The sequence below is a fragment of the Lontra canadensis genome, unplaced genomic scaffold (genome assembly GCF_010015895.1).
Source record: "Lontra canadensis isolate GAN:19392208 unplaced genomic scaffold, GSC_riverotter_1.0 scaffold12, whole genome shotgun sequence".
Lineage (NCBI taxonomy): Eukaryota > Metazoa > Chordata > Mammalia > Carnivora > Mustelidae > Lontra > Lontra canadensis.
Genome location: NW_022631006.1, coordinates 25,713,300 through 25,729,278, shown reverse-complemented (window position 1 = coordinate 25,729,278; position 15,979 = coordinate 25,713,300). Strand labels below are relative to the sequence as shown.

Genomic DNA, 15,979 nt, shown 5'->3' with positions numbered 1-15,979 from the left:
TTTTCCCAAATGACATCGCTTATGTACCAGCTCCATGATTTGGAGCATATATTTATACATTCTTACTATTTAAAAATTTTTAAATTTTTTGGGGTTGTATAGGGCTTTTGCATGAATAAATTGACCTTATCTTCAAAAGCACTGGTTCTCAAACTTTAGAATGTGTCATAATCACTTGGGAGCCTTATTAAAGCATCCTCCATGTTTCTTCTTAAGTCCGGAGTGACCCTGAGAATTAGCATTTCTAAGAAGTTCCAGGTGTTCTTTAGTTTCAGGGACTAAACTTTGACCAACCCTATCTTATAACAGTGATACTCATGAGATCATGGGTTTTATGTGCTCGTTTGATTTTTTTTCCCTAATATACATTAAAATAAATATTCAACTGTTAAAGTCCAGCTGTCCATAACCAAAAAAAAAAAAAAAAGACCTCACTAGTGTGCCTGCAAAGCTTTGAAAATACTGACTGGGTGTTCTCCAAGTTTAATTCGGAGGAAGGATCCCTTGCCTTTAAGATTGAAGGTATGAGCTAAACCTGTGTGAAGCAATGTGAGGAAATGGGTAAAGCCAATGAAAGGCAAAGGCAGTACAAATTAGAATCCACGTGCAGGAAAAGAGCCATGGTTTTCATCCGTTAGGGAAATCAGGAATTCTCTAATTCCCCAACTGTGTGCATAATCCATATCTGCCAGTGGGGCGTGTGCGTGTGTGTGTGGGGAGGGGAGGGGCTTGGATATGTGTGTGAGACAGTATAAATGAAAACCAGATACAACCACAAACTGGTGACTTTGTTCTGGAAGTCCGCATAGAGAAAATAGATGAATCATAGTCACATAACTTGATGGGACCAGCCATTGTCACTCATACTCTTCATGTTAATCCCAGGCCCATGGAATCTCTCTGGGATTAATAATACCCCGGTCCCTTTAAGGAGTTATAGAAAAGATTTACCGAGTTTACTAGTGATTCTAGTGATTGGGTGAAGCCAGCAACTTTTAAGTGCCTAGGAACTTGGAGTTTCAGTTATACCCGAAACTTACCCAAGCATAAGAACAGCAGTAGCAAACAAGCGACGAACTCTACAGGGTAAAAAGCACAAGCTCTTTGGGCCTGAATGAATTTGTTGGCACTTAAACAGCTTGTGTTCCAGGGAAAGTTGTTCAGCCTGTGTACCTCGGTTTCCTTACCTGTAAAGTGGACCTTGGGGTGATACCGCATGCACCTTGTAGGTGTGATGTGAGGAGGGCACATGTTAATCTCTGTAACGTGCTTAGAACAGTTCCTGAGACACAGCACTCCATGTATAATTAAGAGAAACCGAGTCAGTATGAACTGTGGCTCTGGTACTACATGCCTCCCCCTGTTAGTGAGATCAACTTCAATGCTTCAATCGGAAGACACAAGGCTCTAATGATACCTGGCAGAAAGGCTATTTTGTTGTTGTGGGCTGTTGGAAAAAAGGGAAGATTTGTACTCCAAAAGGGGTATGTACCAATTAGATTAAGTACTTTACTAGAAAGAGTTTTATTTTTAGGGAGTGAAGTTCTTACATATTTCTCCCAAAATGTTGAATCTTGCCAGTCAGGATTGTTTTTCTATTTCTGTCTTTTCATAAAGTATGTTCTTTTCTTTTCTTTTCTTTTCTTTTCTTTTCTTTTCTTTTCTTTTCTTTTCTTTCTCTCTTTCCTTCCTTCTTTCTTTTTTTTTTTTTTTAAGATTTTACTTATTTATTGGAGAGAGAGAGAAAGAGAGCAGGCAAAGTGGCAGGCAGAGAGAGGGAGAAGCAGACTCCCCACTGAGCAGGGGCTCAATGCAGGGACTTGATCCCAGGACCCTGGGGTCATGACCTGAGCAAAAGACAGGGTCTTAACTGGCTGAGACACCCAGGTGCCCCAATATGTAATTTTCTTGTCAGGGAGAGAGCAAGCACAGACAGGCAGAGTGGAAGGCAGAGGCAGAGAGAGAAACAACCTCCCTGCAAGCAAGGAGCCCAATGTGGGACTTGATTTCTCCTTTTCACACATTATTCCCAGAGCTCCTGAATATCAGGGTGAAGTTCTCTCTTTTTTTTTTTTTTTTGATTATTTATTTATTTGACAGACAGAAATCAGAAGTAGGCAGAGAGGCAGGTAGAGAGAGAGGAGGAAGCAGTCTCCCCGCTGAGCAGAGAGTCTGATGCGGGGCTCGATCCCAGGACCCTGGGATCATGACCTAAAGTCGAAGAGGCTTTAACCCACTGAGCCACCAAGGTGCTCCTGAAATTCTCTTTTTAACAAACAAAAGCATCCTTGGTCTTGAATTGAGACCCCTGTCCATGAGACAGGGCTCTCCTTTTGCATTTGCAAACTTAGAAAACATGGAAGGAGGGGACTGCCAATAACAAGACATACTTGGAAACCACCAACGTAGCTTAGACCCACTGTTCTGTAACCTTAATATTTTTTAGCATTCTCTTGTGACCTTCCATCAGTGAAGGCATTAACTTCTCCCTTCTACACATTGCCTGCAAATTCCATCTTGTCATCCTTCTCAGCAATGGGGATGTGTCTTTGTTACACTGGGACCATGGGCAAAAATATTTGAAGAAGAGATGAATCATGATTTGCTGGGTGTTAGCTTTCCCATGGTCTCCTTCATCAATCTGTAAATTAGTCATAACTCTATCTGTCACACCCTTACAGGTACAATTTACACTAAATGAATCATCTCAAAATACAGCCTATGTGTAATTTCTTTTTTTTTTCCTATGTGTAATTTCTATTTAGAATGTAGGTGTTATTTCCAAGGATCATCCGTTTTGTAAGAAGGTTGGTTTAGCTCTAATTTGCCTGCTTTGTAAAGGCGTGGGATTGATTTTTGATAATTCTTTTTTTCTTACATTTTAATGTTAGGTATACAAAAAGAAAATGACATGAGACACATAGAAGTTAAAGAATAATTTTTCATTCAACACTCATATGATGCCACCTTGCTCAATCATAACCCAACTCAGTTTGTCTTCTCCTGGATCCCACCATTATCCTGACTTTTGTTACTATTATTTGCTTTCCTTTTGTCATTTTTTTCCACTTGTGCAGAGCCAGGATAAGGATTGTTGCATAGGGAGGTATGAGTAGCTTCAACTTTATTAGAAAAATGCCGAACACTTTTCAAAGTGATTGTACCAGTTTGTACTCCTGCCACAGTTATGTGAGCACACCCCTTCTCCGCAGCTTCACCAGCATTCAGTTTTGTCAGACTTTCAGTACTCCTGATTACTGATGAGAATGAGCACCTTTGAATATAATTACTTGCATGTTGCCTTTTTAGAGTGCCTATTGTCCTTTTTTTACCCATTTTTCATTTTCTGCAGTTTTGTAGAAAATACACTGTGTGTGCATGCACACACACACACACAATTTTTGATTATTTAAGTGTATTTTCCCAATCTGTGGCCTTATCTTTTCCCTCTTTTTATGGCATATTGTGATGAAAAGAAGCTCTTTATTTTAATGTAGTCAAATTTATCAGTTTTCTTTCCTTTATGTGTAATGCTTTTTGACACTTAAGTTTTTTTCTTAAGCTGAAATTATAAAAATATTATGCTGTATCTATACTTTCAATGCCATTCCGATCAAAATTCCACCAGTATTTTTCAAAGAGCTGGAGCAAGTAATCCCAAAATTTGTATAGAATCAGAAGAGACCCCGAATTGCTAAGGAAACGTTGCATAACAAAAATAAAACTGGCAGCATCATGTTACCTGATTTCAAGCTTTACTAAAAAGCTGTGATCACCAAGACAGCATTGTACTGGCATAAAAACAGACACACAGACCAGTGGAACAGAGTAGAGAGCCCAGATATGGACCCTCAACTCTATGGTCAAATAATCTTCGACAAAGCAGGAAAAAATATACAGTGGAAAAAAGACAGTCTCTTCAATAGATGGTGCTGGGAAAATTGGACAGCTATATGTAGAAGAATGAAACTCAACCATTCTCTTACACCGTACACAAAGATAAACTCGAAATGGATAAAAGACCTCAATGTGAGACAGCAATCCATCAGAATCCTAGAGGAGAACATAGGCAGTAACCTCTTTGATATCAGCCACAACAACTTCTTTCAAGATATGTCTCCAAAGGCAAAGGAAACAAAAGCGAAAATGAACTTTTGGGACTTCATCAAGATCAAAAGCTTCTGCACAGCAAAGGAAACAGTCAACAAAACAAAGAGGCAACCCACGGAATGGGAGAAGAGATTTGCAAATGACAGTACAGACAAAAGGTTGATATCCAGGATCTATAAAGAACTTCTCAAACTCAACACACACAAAACAGATAATCATATCAAAAAATGGGCAGAAGATATGAACAGACACTTCTCCAATGAAGACATACAAATGGCTATCAGACACATGAAAAAATGTTCATCATCACTAGCCATCAGGGAGATTCAAATTAAAACCACATTGAGATACCACCTTTACACCAGTTAGAATGGCCAAAATTAGCAAAACAGGAAACAACGTGTGTTGGAGAGGATGTGGAGAAAGGGGAACCCTCTTGCACTGTTGGTGGGAATGCAAGTTGGTGCAGCCACTTTGGAGAATAGTGTGGAGATTCCTCAAGAAATTAAAAATAGAGCTTCCCTATGATCCTGCCATTGCACTACTGGGTATTTACCCCAAAGATACAGATGTAGTGAAAAGAAGGGCCATCTGTACCCCAATGTTTATAGCAGCAATGGCCATGGTCGCCAAACTGTGGAAAGAACCAAGATGCCCTTCAACGGATGAATGGATAAGGAAGATGTGGTCCATGTACACTATGGAGTATTATGCCTCCATCAGAAAGGATGAATACCCAACTTTTGTATCAACATGGACGGGACTGGAAGAGATTATGCTGAGTGAAATAAGTCAAGCAGAGAGAGTCAAGTATGGTTTCATATGGTTTTCATATGGTTTCACTTATTTGTGGAGCATAAGAAATAACAAGGAGGACATGGGGAAATGGGGAGGAGAAGGGAGTTGAGGGAAATTGGAAGGGGAGGTGAACCATGAGAGACTATGGACTCTGAAAAACAACCTGAGGGTTTTGAAGGGGCGGGGGGTGGGAAGTTAGGGGTGGCAGGTGGTGGGTATTAAGGAGGGCACGTATTGCATGGAGCACTGGGTGTGGTGCAAAAAACAATGAATTCTGTTATGCTGAAAATACAAAAAAGTATATTATGCTGTATTGTCATATTAAGCATTTGTAGTTTTGCTTTTTCAATTTAGCTTTTAATCAACTTAAAATAAGTTATTGTCTGGTATAAAGTTGGGATCCAGTTTTCATTTTTCCATATACATATCCACATTTCCCAATCAGTAATTATTAGAAAACCCATTCTTGGTATAAACAAAGATCTTCCATGATACTTCTGTCCTCTAAAGTGACCATGAATTCACCATGTCTTTCTGGACACTTTTATTCTATTATCTGTTATCCCTCTTTCAGCACTCTGCTATTTTAATTATGTTGTGATAATGAAAATTAATTCTTATTAAATGGTAAGGCAAGTTATCTTTATGTTTTCATGTTTCTTGGTTCTTATTGGCTTTTTGCACATCTGTGCTTCAATATATATTTTGGAATGAACTCCTTATTCAAAAGAAACCCCCAAACCCTTAAAAATGTTTAACAGGATTGCACTGAATCAATAGATCAACTTGGGAAAATTAACGTCTTTACAATATTGAGTCTTATCAAAAACATGGCTTACTCTCTGTCTCTTTCTTAGTAATACATTTCAACATAAAGTTTCTGTTTTTCTCATGAGGTCTTAAAATTTTACAAGGTTTTTCTAAGTACTTTATGTTTTGGGGGTACTGTGAATGTTAAGTTTTCTTTTTGAAACTGTTGCTAGTATCATGATTTTTATATACTGATTTTATATCTAGCAACTTTACTAACACATATGTTAATTTGAATATGTTATTTGCAGTCAGTCTTTTGGATTTTTCTAAATACATGTTCTTAGTGAATAATAGCTTAATTTTTTCCCTTATTCTTATATATAACTGTGTGTATACACCCATGTTTTCTTTTTTCTTATCCTATTGCATCCACTAGTACCCTTAGGAAAATAATGAATAGAAATAGTAGTAACAGGTGTTCTTGAGTTAGGCTGAATTTCCTGTGGAAAACATTTAAAAGTAAAATATTTTATGTAGATTTTTTTAAAAATTAACTTACTGTAAAGTTAACCTTTTCTTTTTGGTGCACAGGTCCATGAATTTTAACTTGTGTGTGAATTCATGAACTACCACAGTTATCAGGATAGAGAAAGGTTACATCACCCCAAAATTCCTGTGTGCTGCCGCTTTGTAGTCAAATACTAGCACCCCCCCCACCTCTGGCCACTGCTACTCTGATCTGTTTTTATCCCTATGGTTTTGTCTTTTTCTGAATGTCATATAAATGGAATTAAACAATAGACTTCTGAGACTTTTTCACTCTGCGTGTCTTTGAGATTGATTTAAGTTCACATATATATCTATAAGAATTCCTTAGTATTGCTGAGTAGTATTCCATTCTATAGATATACCACAATTTGTTTATGCCTTCACTCTTGAATTACGTATGTTTTCTAACTCTGCAATTTATTCGTCTTTCTTAAATAAGAAAGCTGCTTAACTTCTTTATGCATCAACGTCTTCATCATTAAGGGGGTAATGTACCTACATGATAGGGTTATTGGGGGAGGAAAAATGAGTCAATACATATGAAGTACTTAAATAATGCCTGATATGTAGTAAATGCTCAGTAAATACAATCCATATCATTGTCTCCAATACTAGTAAAGATTTTGAGGTAGAAAAAGACTTTTCAAGTTCAAGGAATAGCAGGAAAGCCAGAGTGCCTGGTCTGTAATGAAGAAGGCAAAGACAGGGAGAGGCATGTAGGAGCCAGGTTGTGAAGGACATTATGGGCTGCAGCAAGTGTTGGGATTTCACTATGAGTGCATTGGAAAGCTCAGGCTGAGACATACTCTGGTTCATGCCTTTACTGGATAATTCAGACTGCTGTTAGAAGAATGGGTATGGTGGTGGTGTTAAGCGTCAAAGCAGGTGACCTTTCTAGGTTATTGCAGAGGTCGAGGAGCACACTGCGGTGGCTTAGACCATAGTGGTGTGGGGGTGGTGAGAAGTGGTTCGAGTCAAGATATGGTTTGGATGTAAAATTCACAGAACTTGCTGTCAGATTACCAGCTCACTGTAACACATTCCCCATAAGAGCAGCAGTGTGACCCTTTATAATAACAACAACACTCCTGTCCTGTTGTGGCTTTACCAAAGATTTCCTTCATCCAGTTTTGAATCGACATCTGAGTTTTCATGCCTGATTTCTGATATTCACTTGAAGAAATAGTCTGTCCTTTCATGTATTTTTTAAATGACATCTGTTTCTTTAGTGCTCATACTCACAACCCCAAACACATTGTTAAGAAAACAACTTATCCCACAAAAATGTTTTTCCATAGCATTTTGCTTTGTGGTCCACCAGTCTGTATAGTTCTGTGACCCCACATACTTAGTCGTCCTGCTGGAAGTGAAGCTGTCTAAACTGCTTCATGTTTAGCCAGCAGGCTGGTAGTTTTAGTTGTTGGCTGGAGTTCTTGTATACACTTGGGACTTTTTGTTGGAATAAACATTATTAGACTCAGGCTAAAATTGGATCAGAAATTTATTTTTGTCCTCCTTTCAACCTCCTCACCCTAGATTATCTCATCCAAATGACAAATGGTCTTGACTTTCTGAAGTGATCTAAAGATTAAAATCCGCCCTGGATGCTTGCTTAACCTAGTATTCAAGTGGAAATTTTTCTTTTTTTTCAAGCAGTTAAAAAGAGAGTTCTCTGATCTCACATACAAAGTTTGATTTCCTGTGTGTCTGCTCTTAACACGTCTGTATTTGTTCTCAGTGCTGCTTGTGCTTCCAACTCCTCCTTAAAGACAAACACCTGACCCAGTCTTTATCTGGAACACTCATCATGCTTTTTTTTTTTTTTTAACCCTATCCTCTCTGCTTAATTTGGCGCCTCTCAAAAAACCCTCAAAATTCAGGGTTTGCCGAATGGAGGGAAATTTCCCTTCTATCCTGAGCTACTTGTCCTCTCTTGGCCCAATTTCCAACATCTCTTGTCAGTTTAATGTCAAACTGTGGCGTTTATTGACTTAGTTTACTTGTAGGAGGGACTCTGGCATCTGGAGATGCTCACTTGAATTTTGTGCATAATTTTGTGCTTCTTTGTAATTGGTTTCTTTTGTGATCTTACAGAATACCAAGCTGCTATTTTACACTTGAAGAGGGAACACAAAGAAGAAATTGAAAACCTACAGGTATATCTCTTTGATTCTACTGAACCGGTTGTGTGAGACTGCTACTTCGTTTTCTCATGTGCCAAAGTAAATATTCCCTTTTTGTTGCCATATTTACTTAGACAGCTTTTGCAGCTGGTACCTCTCAGCGGGCGCTGCATTTATCCTGGGGAGGGAAGACTGGAACTCCATTTTCCATATAATTCAATTCCTATTTTTAAGAAATGCAAGTGCATCTGCCTGGGAAAATGTTATGCTTGGAGAAAATATATTGGTTTTGTTTGAAAAGCAGGAAATAAGATAGAGTATTTAGACTTTGACTCTTTGTAAGAAGTTCTTAAAAACCCATTTTTCCTATGCACACTGCAAACTGTTTTGTTTGGCTTACTCCCATTCATGTATTTGTATCCATCCATCTCAGGACATCCCTGCAATATGATGTCAGGCAGATCAAGGCAGTTAGGGAAGTGGCCCTAGTGGGAACCAGAGTTGTGCTGAACCATCCATTCTCTATCCCCAAGGACTGCTTGGAAATTGCTGACTTGATCCCAGAAAGACTAAGGGATTATTTACTTCCTCCCACTATCTAACTGTCGTTCCCTTAATGTTTGGTCTTTGCTTACAGTACCTATGACAGGAAGCTGTAGAATTTTCATTTCAAATAACTAAATATTGAATCGGGCACTGATTCTAGTTTACTGATGGCTGGTTTGACCCATACCTTAGAGGACAAGAGCGAAATTTAAGTAGAACTTGGTGTTTATTCAGTGCTAACTCATTACTTGCTAATTTAATGAATCTGTGGATCAAATATTCTTCTTTCCAATAAGTGATAAGGTGCTTTTTAAAATAACTGAGACACTCTATTGGGTTATATAGGTTAAGCCACTGCAAATAACCAAAAAGATTGTTAAATAGGTCAGGTGGTGTATAAATTGGGCTTGTTTTAAGCAGCTTGGAAGGGGGAATGAGTCCATTTCACAGAGAAACAAACAACAAAAAAAAACGGAAAACTACCCCTGTCTCCTAGGGGGAAAACAGAGGTTGAGGCCCTTAGCTTTTTTGTTGCAAGAGGCTCTACAGAGCCCTCTCTTCTTCTTTGTTCTGGTGTATGAAAGATTCTCGGCTGTCTCAGAGGAAGTGAAATGGGGATTAATTTAAGAAACAGATTGCTAAAGAGGGTAGGCACAGAAATGATTCCATGAGCAGCAGCTTTGTGTAAGAGCTCGGTTGTATGTCAACATTGGCTTCCCCAGGTGGTAGGCCAGCCCTGTGAGGTCTTTGATTGCTAAATAATGTGCACAGTAACAGAAGGTTCTTAGTGTTTTTGAATTCTTACTTTGTGCTGGGCATTGTTCTAAGTATATTACATATAGTATCTTGTGTCATCTCCACAAAAGATCCTATGATCTTACATCTCAAACTAAGGAAAGTTGGAGAAGGAAAAGAGAAGAGTAAATGGGAGGGGGGAAGTATATTGTGCTCATGATCTCCAGTTAAAATAAAAGTTAAATCAAGATTTGATTGGTGATAATAAAGGCAAAAAAGTGTTCCTAATTGCATCTTCAGTTTTCCTTGTTTGTGGAAATAATTATCTGTTCTTTGGATGCTTTTAGTAAACTTAAATTCTTTTTGTACCGTATTTATGAGTCACATAAAATTTCTGAAACCCTGGGGCCATGACACACTGCTGCCATCAGGTTGGGGGCAGTATACCCCATCGATAAACTTACCTGTACTTTGGAACTATTTCCAGAAATCACAGACTGACAGCCTTCAATAAGAAATAGGCAACTCTAATCCCTGATCTGACCTAGAGAAGTGTTTTTGGGCAAACACAGCATCTTAAAGGTTGAATCAGGAATATACATTTTAAAAATATAGAGGAGTTTCTAGCTGTTTCTTAAAAAAGAAATTAGAAAATCTGGCAACAGTGGAATTATTTTCCTGCCTGACTTCAACCAGCTGGGGTTGAGTAAGCAGGTGTCTACTTCAACTGGGATATGTGTTCTTTAGTTAACCGCTATCCCCACTCTGGGCCACTTCCTCGGTCTGGCGCCTTTCTGCTTTAATTAACTCCATTCTCTGGGAGTTGAAAATAACTAGATTGGCAGCAACACCAACGAATCAGAACAGATACAGTTCATAAAACAGGCGGTGACCCAGCCCTGCTGTGCTTGGGTGTGCTCACTGAACATCTCCACTTATTTTAGTCCACAAAGAAAGAGCCACATCTATTGTCACAGTACCAGTAGAAGGCAATGGTGGCAGAGCCGTTACTTTGGTGTTCATTTCCTTATATGTGATTTCCATTGGCAGCCCTCATTGTCCGTTAGGTTTCCTTTCCCCACTTACATGTCATGGAGAAGTCAGATGTGTTTCAGGACTTCTTCAGCATGCTTTCCTAGAATAAAAAGGGTTTCCTGCTTAACATACACAGGAAAATTGATTCATTCTGTCACTACTAAATACAAGAATGGATATGTATCACTGTTAGTTTTTTTAGTGTGTTTTCACAGAATTTAAAGAAATGGCATGACTTAATAAACGGAGAACCTAAAATCAGCTGTCTGTTGTTTAAGGTTTATTTATTTATTTGAGAGAGAGTGAGAGTGAGCCTGAGCAGGAGAGGCAGAGGAAGAGGGAGAGAGAATCTCAAGCAGACTCCATGCTCAGCATAGAGCCCGACATGGAGCTCAATCCTATAACACTGAGATCAGGACTTGAGCCAAGCCAAGAATTGGTTGCTCAACTGACTGCACCACCCAGGCACTGGGTGTTGTCCGCTGTTTTGGGTACAGATTTGTAGAGAAGCCACTTAATTATTCAGTTTTCCCATCAGCAAAATGGAAACCTTATCACCTAAAATGATTCGAAGTTCACCTTTCTAGCCCAGAGTCCCAAGGCTAGTAATTGTGGGGGAATGGGGGGTGGGGGCGGAGTCTGGAGTTTGTAATCTCATTTATGCTCTGTAATCTGTACATATGGAGTGCTGCACTATAGAAAGGACTCAGGGCTTAGTCCTAGAATGCACCTTCAAAATGTGTAGCAATTCACCTGCATTTCCTCTTACATTCAACAGCAAAGATTTATTGACGCTTTGAATGAAATCCATTCCCAGCATCCATGTTTAGACACCTACATTAACAGAGCATCTTGCTGGCTCAGACCTCTAGTAAGAGAGTAGTGGCAGATCAAACTTTTTTTTTTTTTAAGATTTTATTTATTTGACAGAGAGAGATCACAAGTAGGCAGAGGCAGGCAGAGAGAGAGAGGAGGAAGCAGGCCCCCTGCCGAGCAGAGAGCCCGATGCGGGACTCGATCCCAGAACCCTGAGATCATGACCTGAGCTGAAGGCAGAGGCTTAACCCACTGAGCCACCCAGGCGCCCCCAGATCAAACATTTTTTATGACTTCATTATTTCATGTCATTTATAATGTAACCACAGCAAATTCTTCAATTTTGTCCAAGGTTGCCCTTCATTTAGCAAACTACTTTGAGGGTTTATGATCACTTCATGACACTCAGCATCATCTGGTTCATTTTTCATTTTTGGATAGTTCTGGGTTACTGACTCTGTTTTTGAAGTGACAACACCTTACCTTTACAGGTTCTCACTTATCTGAGAAATTTTTGCCCAGTTTACCGTTGCCCAAGTTCATGACTATTGTGTAGAAATGTATTTCAGACCTTCCCTTTAAAGGCATATGATAAAACTAATTCTCCCATGGCACAAAAAAAGAGATTCTCTGAGATTCCTAGGATTAAGATTTTTTCTTTTTGAAGACTGTTCTATGTTGATTCATATAATCTTATCTCAATGAATAATCCACTTCCTTGAGTTCAACTTAAATTCTTCAAATGGTTTCATATTGTCAATGTCCTGTTTATGAATCTGCTGCTTATAGGCACCTTGGAGAGGGTGATGACTTTTTTCCCCCCCTCTCTTTGAAAGTACCTAGCCAAGTGCTTAGCCACACAGATGGTACACAAACATTTCTAATATAACAACCCGTAACTGAAAAATAATAGTACCTAAATTTAATCAAATCCCTACCATGTGCCAACCTCTGTTCTAGGTATTTAACATCAGTATTATAAAGCACAAATGTAGAAACATAAGCTAAGTAATAGATCTGTCACCATTTTACAGATGATAAAACATGAGTTTCCCAGAGACTGTCACTGGTCAGAAATTTTAGACTAGTCAGTGGGAGAACCTGAATGTGAACCCACCTAGACCTGTCTGAGCCTTTACATTAATCGGAGCAGCAATACTGGACAGAACATTGGATCCAGAGTCAGAAGGTCTGGATGGTGGTTAGGTTTGGGGTGATGAACAATGTGAGTGCTTTCAGCTCAGTTTCCTAATATCTAAAATGAGGGACCAGGCCATATAATCTCTAATAGTGCCTTTAAATTCTACTCTTGGCCCCACCATACTTGGAAGAAAAAGAAGTTCAGTTTATCTGTCACGTTGTCTTTTCAGACTCGCAATTATCTAACTCAGAGTCTAAATCCCCATTATTTATACATGCCCTTTTGTTCTTTTAGTTTCTTTTGGAAGTTCCCCTCTAACACAGGCCCTCTTCCCCACTCTGCTTTCTCTGTGGAGCATCGTGTTCATGTTTCAGTAATATTCTGCATGCTAGCTTCCTAGTGCTTGTTCAGATCCCTGACTCAGGGCAGGCTGCAGCTCTTACCATGATAAAAAACTTCTACAGGAGGGCCAGCTCTTCCCTATGACAGGAGAGAAGCATGAGCAGGGGGATGGCTAGGACTTCTTTGGCTCTCTACTTCAATTTTGAAAGTCAGGTCCAGGGAGGGGTGCAGTGATAGTGGAGGGAAATGCATGCCCTCCATCTGGCTTTTGAGGAGCTCTGGATAACTTAAGAATGTTGTTTTTGAGCAGCACTTTAAGCAGTTTGGAAGTAGGTGCATGGAAATGACAGATTGGTTTATCTCTTTTTAACTGATGTTCTTTGCACTGTAGAACAGAAGAAAGAACTAGCCAAGAGTGACATTTCCTTTACAGGAATCTTTCTCATTTACCCCATTCATCACGTGCATAACCCATAACTGAGGGGAAACTTTTACTGAGCGAGCGATGGCCTTTGGCAGGCCCCTGCTCATTGTGCAATGCAGTCACATTTCTAATATGGTAACTCCCACTGTGAAAGGATCCAGGGACAGATGCCAAACTAGAAATTGACTTACATTGTCCTGTTGTCCCCAAGAGAACCAAATGGTATGTTGGCCTCTGTTAAACGAAACTTACAGACTTCCTTTTCTCTCTCCAGCTCACCCCACAGGTCCATTTCTAATAGTTCACACATGCTGTTGACACAAAATTGATTACAAACTACACTTGAGCTGATACAGCTAAACTTAAAAAGATACATAAATTCTGAGCTGTTTCCGTTTGTTATGTTCTTTGTTATCAACACAATACATTTAAATCTATTAGTTCCTTGAGAATACTGTGAGGGAAAGGGAGTAATTTGCAGAGGGATAAACAAAACCTTCACAATTAGGAAATATGACGATTTCATTAAACACTCATGGTATTCCCCTAAGTGCTGATATTAGCATAATCCATTACTGAGATGTCAAAAAAAAAAGACAAAATTTAAAATGTTGAGAAATATTTTAATTCATTGTTTCAATATGGGTATAGAATACAATGTTATAGGTTTAGTAGAGTTGCTGGTTTACTGAGGTTGAGATGCCTCTTAGGCTCTAGGCTCCCTGGAAGCCCATAGATATGCCGTCTGTATTCATCAGGGATATTGGCCAGTGGTCCTCTTTTTTAGTGGTGTCTTTATCTGGTTTGGTATCAGGGTACTTCTGGTATCATAAGATAAATTTGGACGTTTTCCTTCCTTTTCTGTTTTTTGGAATAGTTTGAGAAGAATACGTATTAACTCTTCTTTAAATGTTTGGTAGATTTTGCCTGCAAAGCCACATCTGGTCTGGGCTTTTGTTTGTTGGGAATTTTTTGATTACTGATTCAATTTCCCTGCTAGTTATCAGCCTATTCAAATTTTCTGTTTCTTCCTGTTCCAGTTTTAGGAGATTTTATGTTTCCAGGAATTTATCCATTTCTTCTAAGTTGTCCAATTTGTTGGGGGTATAGTTTTTTGTAATATTCTCTTATAATTGTATTTCTGTGGTGTTGGTTGTTATTTCTTGTCTCTCATTTGTGATTTTATTTGAGTCCTTTCTCTCTCTTTTTTTTTTTCTTGATAAGTCTGGCTACAAGTTTATCAAGTTTATTGATTTTTTTTTTCAAAGAACCAGCCTCTGGTTTCATTGCTCTGTTCTATTATTTATTTAGTTACTATATCATTTATTTCCATGCTAATCTTTATTATTTCCTTCCTTCCACTGGCTTGAGCTTTTGTTTGTTGTTCTTTTTTCTGTTCCTTTAAGTATAAAGCAGGCTATCAGCAGAGCAGAGAGCCCAATGCGGGGCTTGATCCCAAGACCCTGGGATCATGACCTGAGCTGAAGGCAGATGCTTAACGACTGAGCCACCCAGGCGCCCCATCTTTGTCTCTTCTTATAGTCCCTGTTTTATTTTTTATTATTTTTTTTAACTATTTTATTTATTTATTTGACAGACACAAGTAGGCAGAGAGGCAGGCAGAGAGAGAGGAGGAAGCAGGCTCCCTGCTGAGCAGAGAGCCTGATGTGGGTCTTGATCCCAGGACTCTGGGATCATGACCTGAGCCGAAGGCAGAGGCTTTAACCCACTGAGCCACCCAGGCGCCCCTAGTCTCTGTTTTAAAGTCAGTTTTTGGGATACCTGGGTGGCTCAGTTGATTAAGCAGCTGCCTTTGGCTCCGGTCATGATCCCAGCGTCCTGGGATCGAGTCCCGTGTCCGGCCCCTTGCTCGGCAGGAAGCCTGCTTCTCTCTCTGCCTCTGCCTGCCACTCTGTCTGCCTGTGCTCACTTTCTGTGACAAAAAAAAAAAAAAGTTAAAGTCAGTTTTGTTCAGGGGCACCTGGGTGGCTCAGTCTGTTAAGTGTCTGCCTTCAGTTCAGGTCATGATCCCAGGGTCCTGGGATTGAGCCCTGTGTCAGGCTCCCTGTTCAGTGGGGAGTCTACTTCACCCTTTCCTTCTGCCCCCTGCTTAAATAAAGTCTTTAAAAAAATCAAAGTCTATTTTGTCTAGTAAAACTATTGTTACTCTGGCTTTCTTTTGATATCCGTTTGTATGATAGATGTTTCTCCATTCCCTCACTTTTAGTCTGTAGGTGTCTTAAGTGTAAAATGAGTCTCTTGTAGGCAGTTAGATGGGTCTTGGTTTTTTTATCCATTCTGTCACCCTGTGTCTTTTGATTGGAACATTATTCCATTTACATTCAAAGTAATAGTTGGGATGTGTTTATTGTCATATTATTTGCTTTGTGGCTGTTTCTGAAGATTTTCTCTGATCCTTTCTTGTTTTTATTTCATGGTTTAATGATTTTCTTTAGTGATATACTTGGATTTCTTTCTTTATTCTCTGCATATTTATTAGTGGCTTTTGATATATCATTATCTTTGGGTTTGTATATAACCTCTTTTTCATAGTCTATATTAAGTGGATGGTTGTTTAAGTTTGAACCCATTCTTTAGTACTCTCCT

General features: G+C 39.2%; 1 protein-coding gene across 5 annotated transcripts in view; it reads left to right on the top strand.

Annotated features, from left to right (window-relative positions):
• FMN1 (formin 1) overlaps nt 1-15,979 on the top strand; it is a 406,533-nt gene that overhangs the window by 173,394 nt on the left and 217,160 nt on the right. For all 5 annotated transcript variants that reach the window (XM_032856919.1, XM_032856917.1, XM_032856916.1 and 2 more), the window contains one exon: nt 8,305-8,366. In XM_032856919.1, coding sequence (XP_032712810.1) covers nt 8,305-8,366 — 62 coding nt within the window. The remainder of the gene's footprint in view (nt 1-8,304; nt 8,367-15,979) is intronic.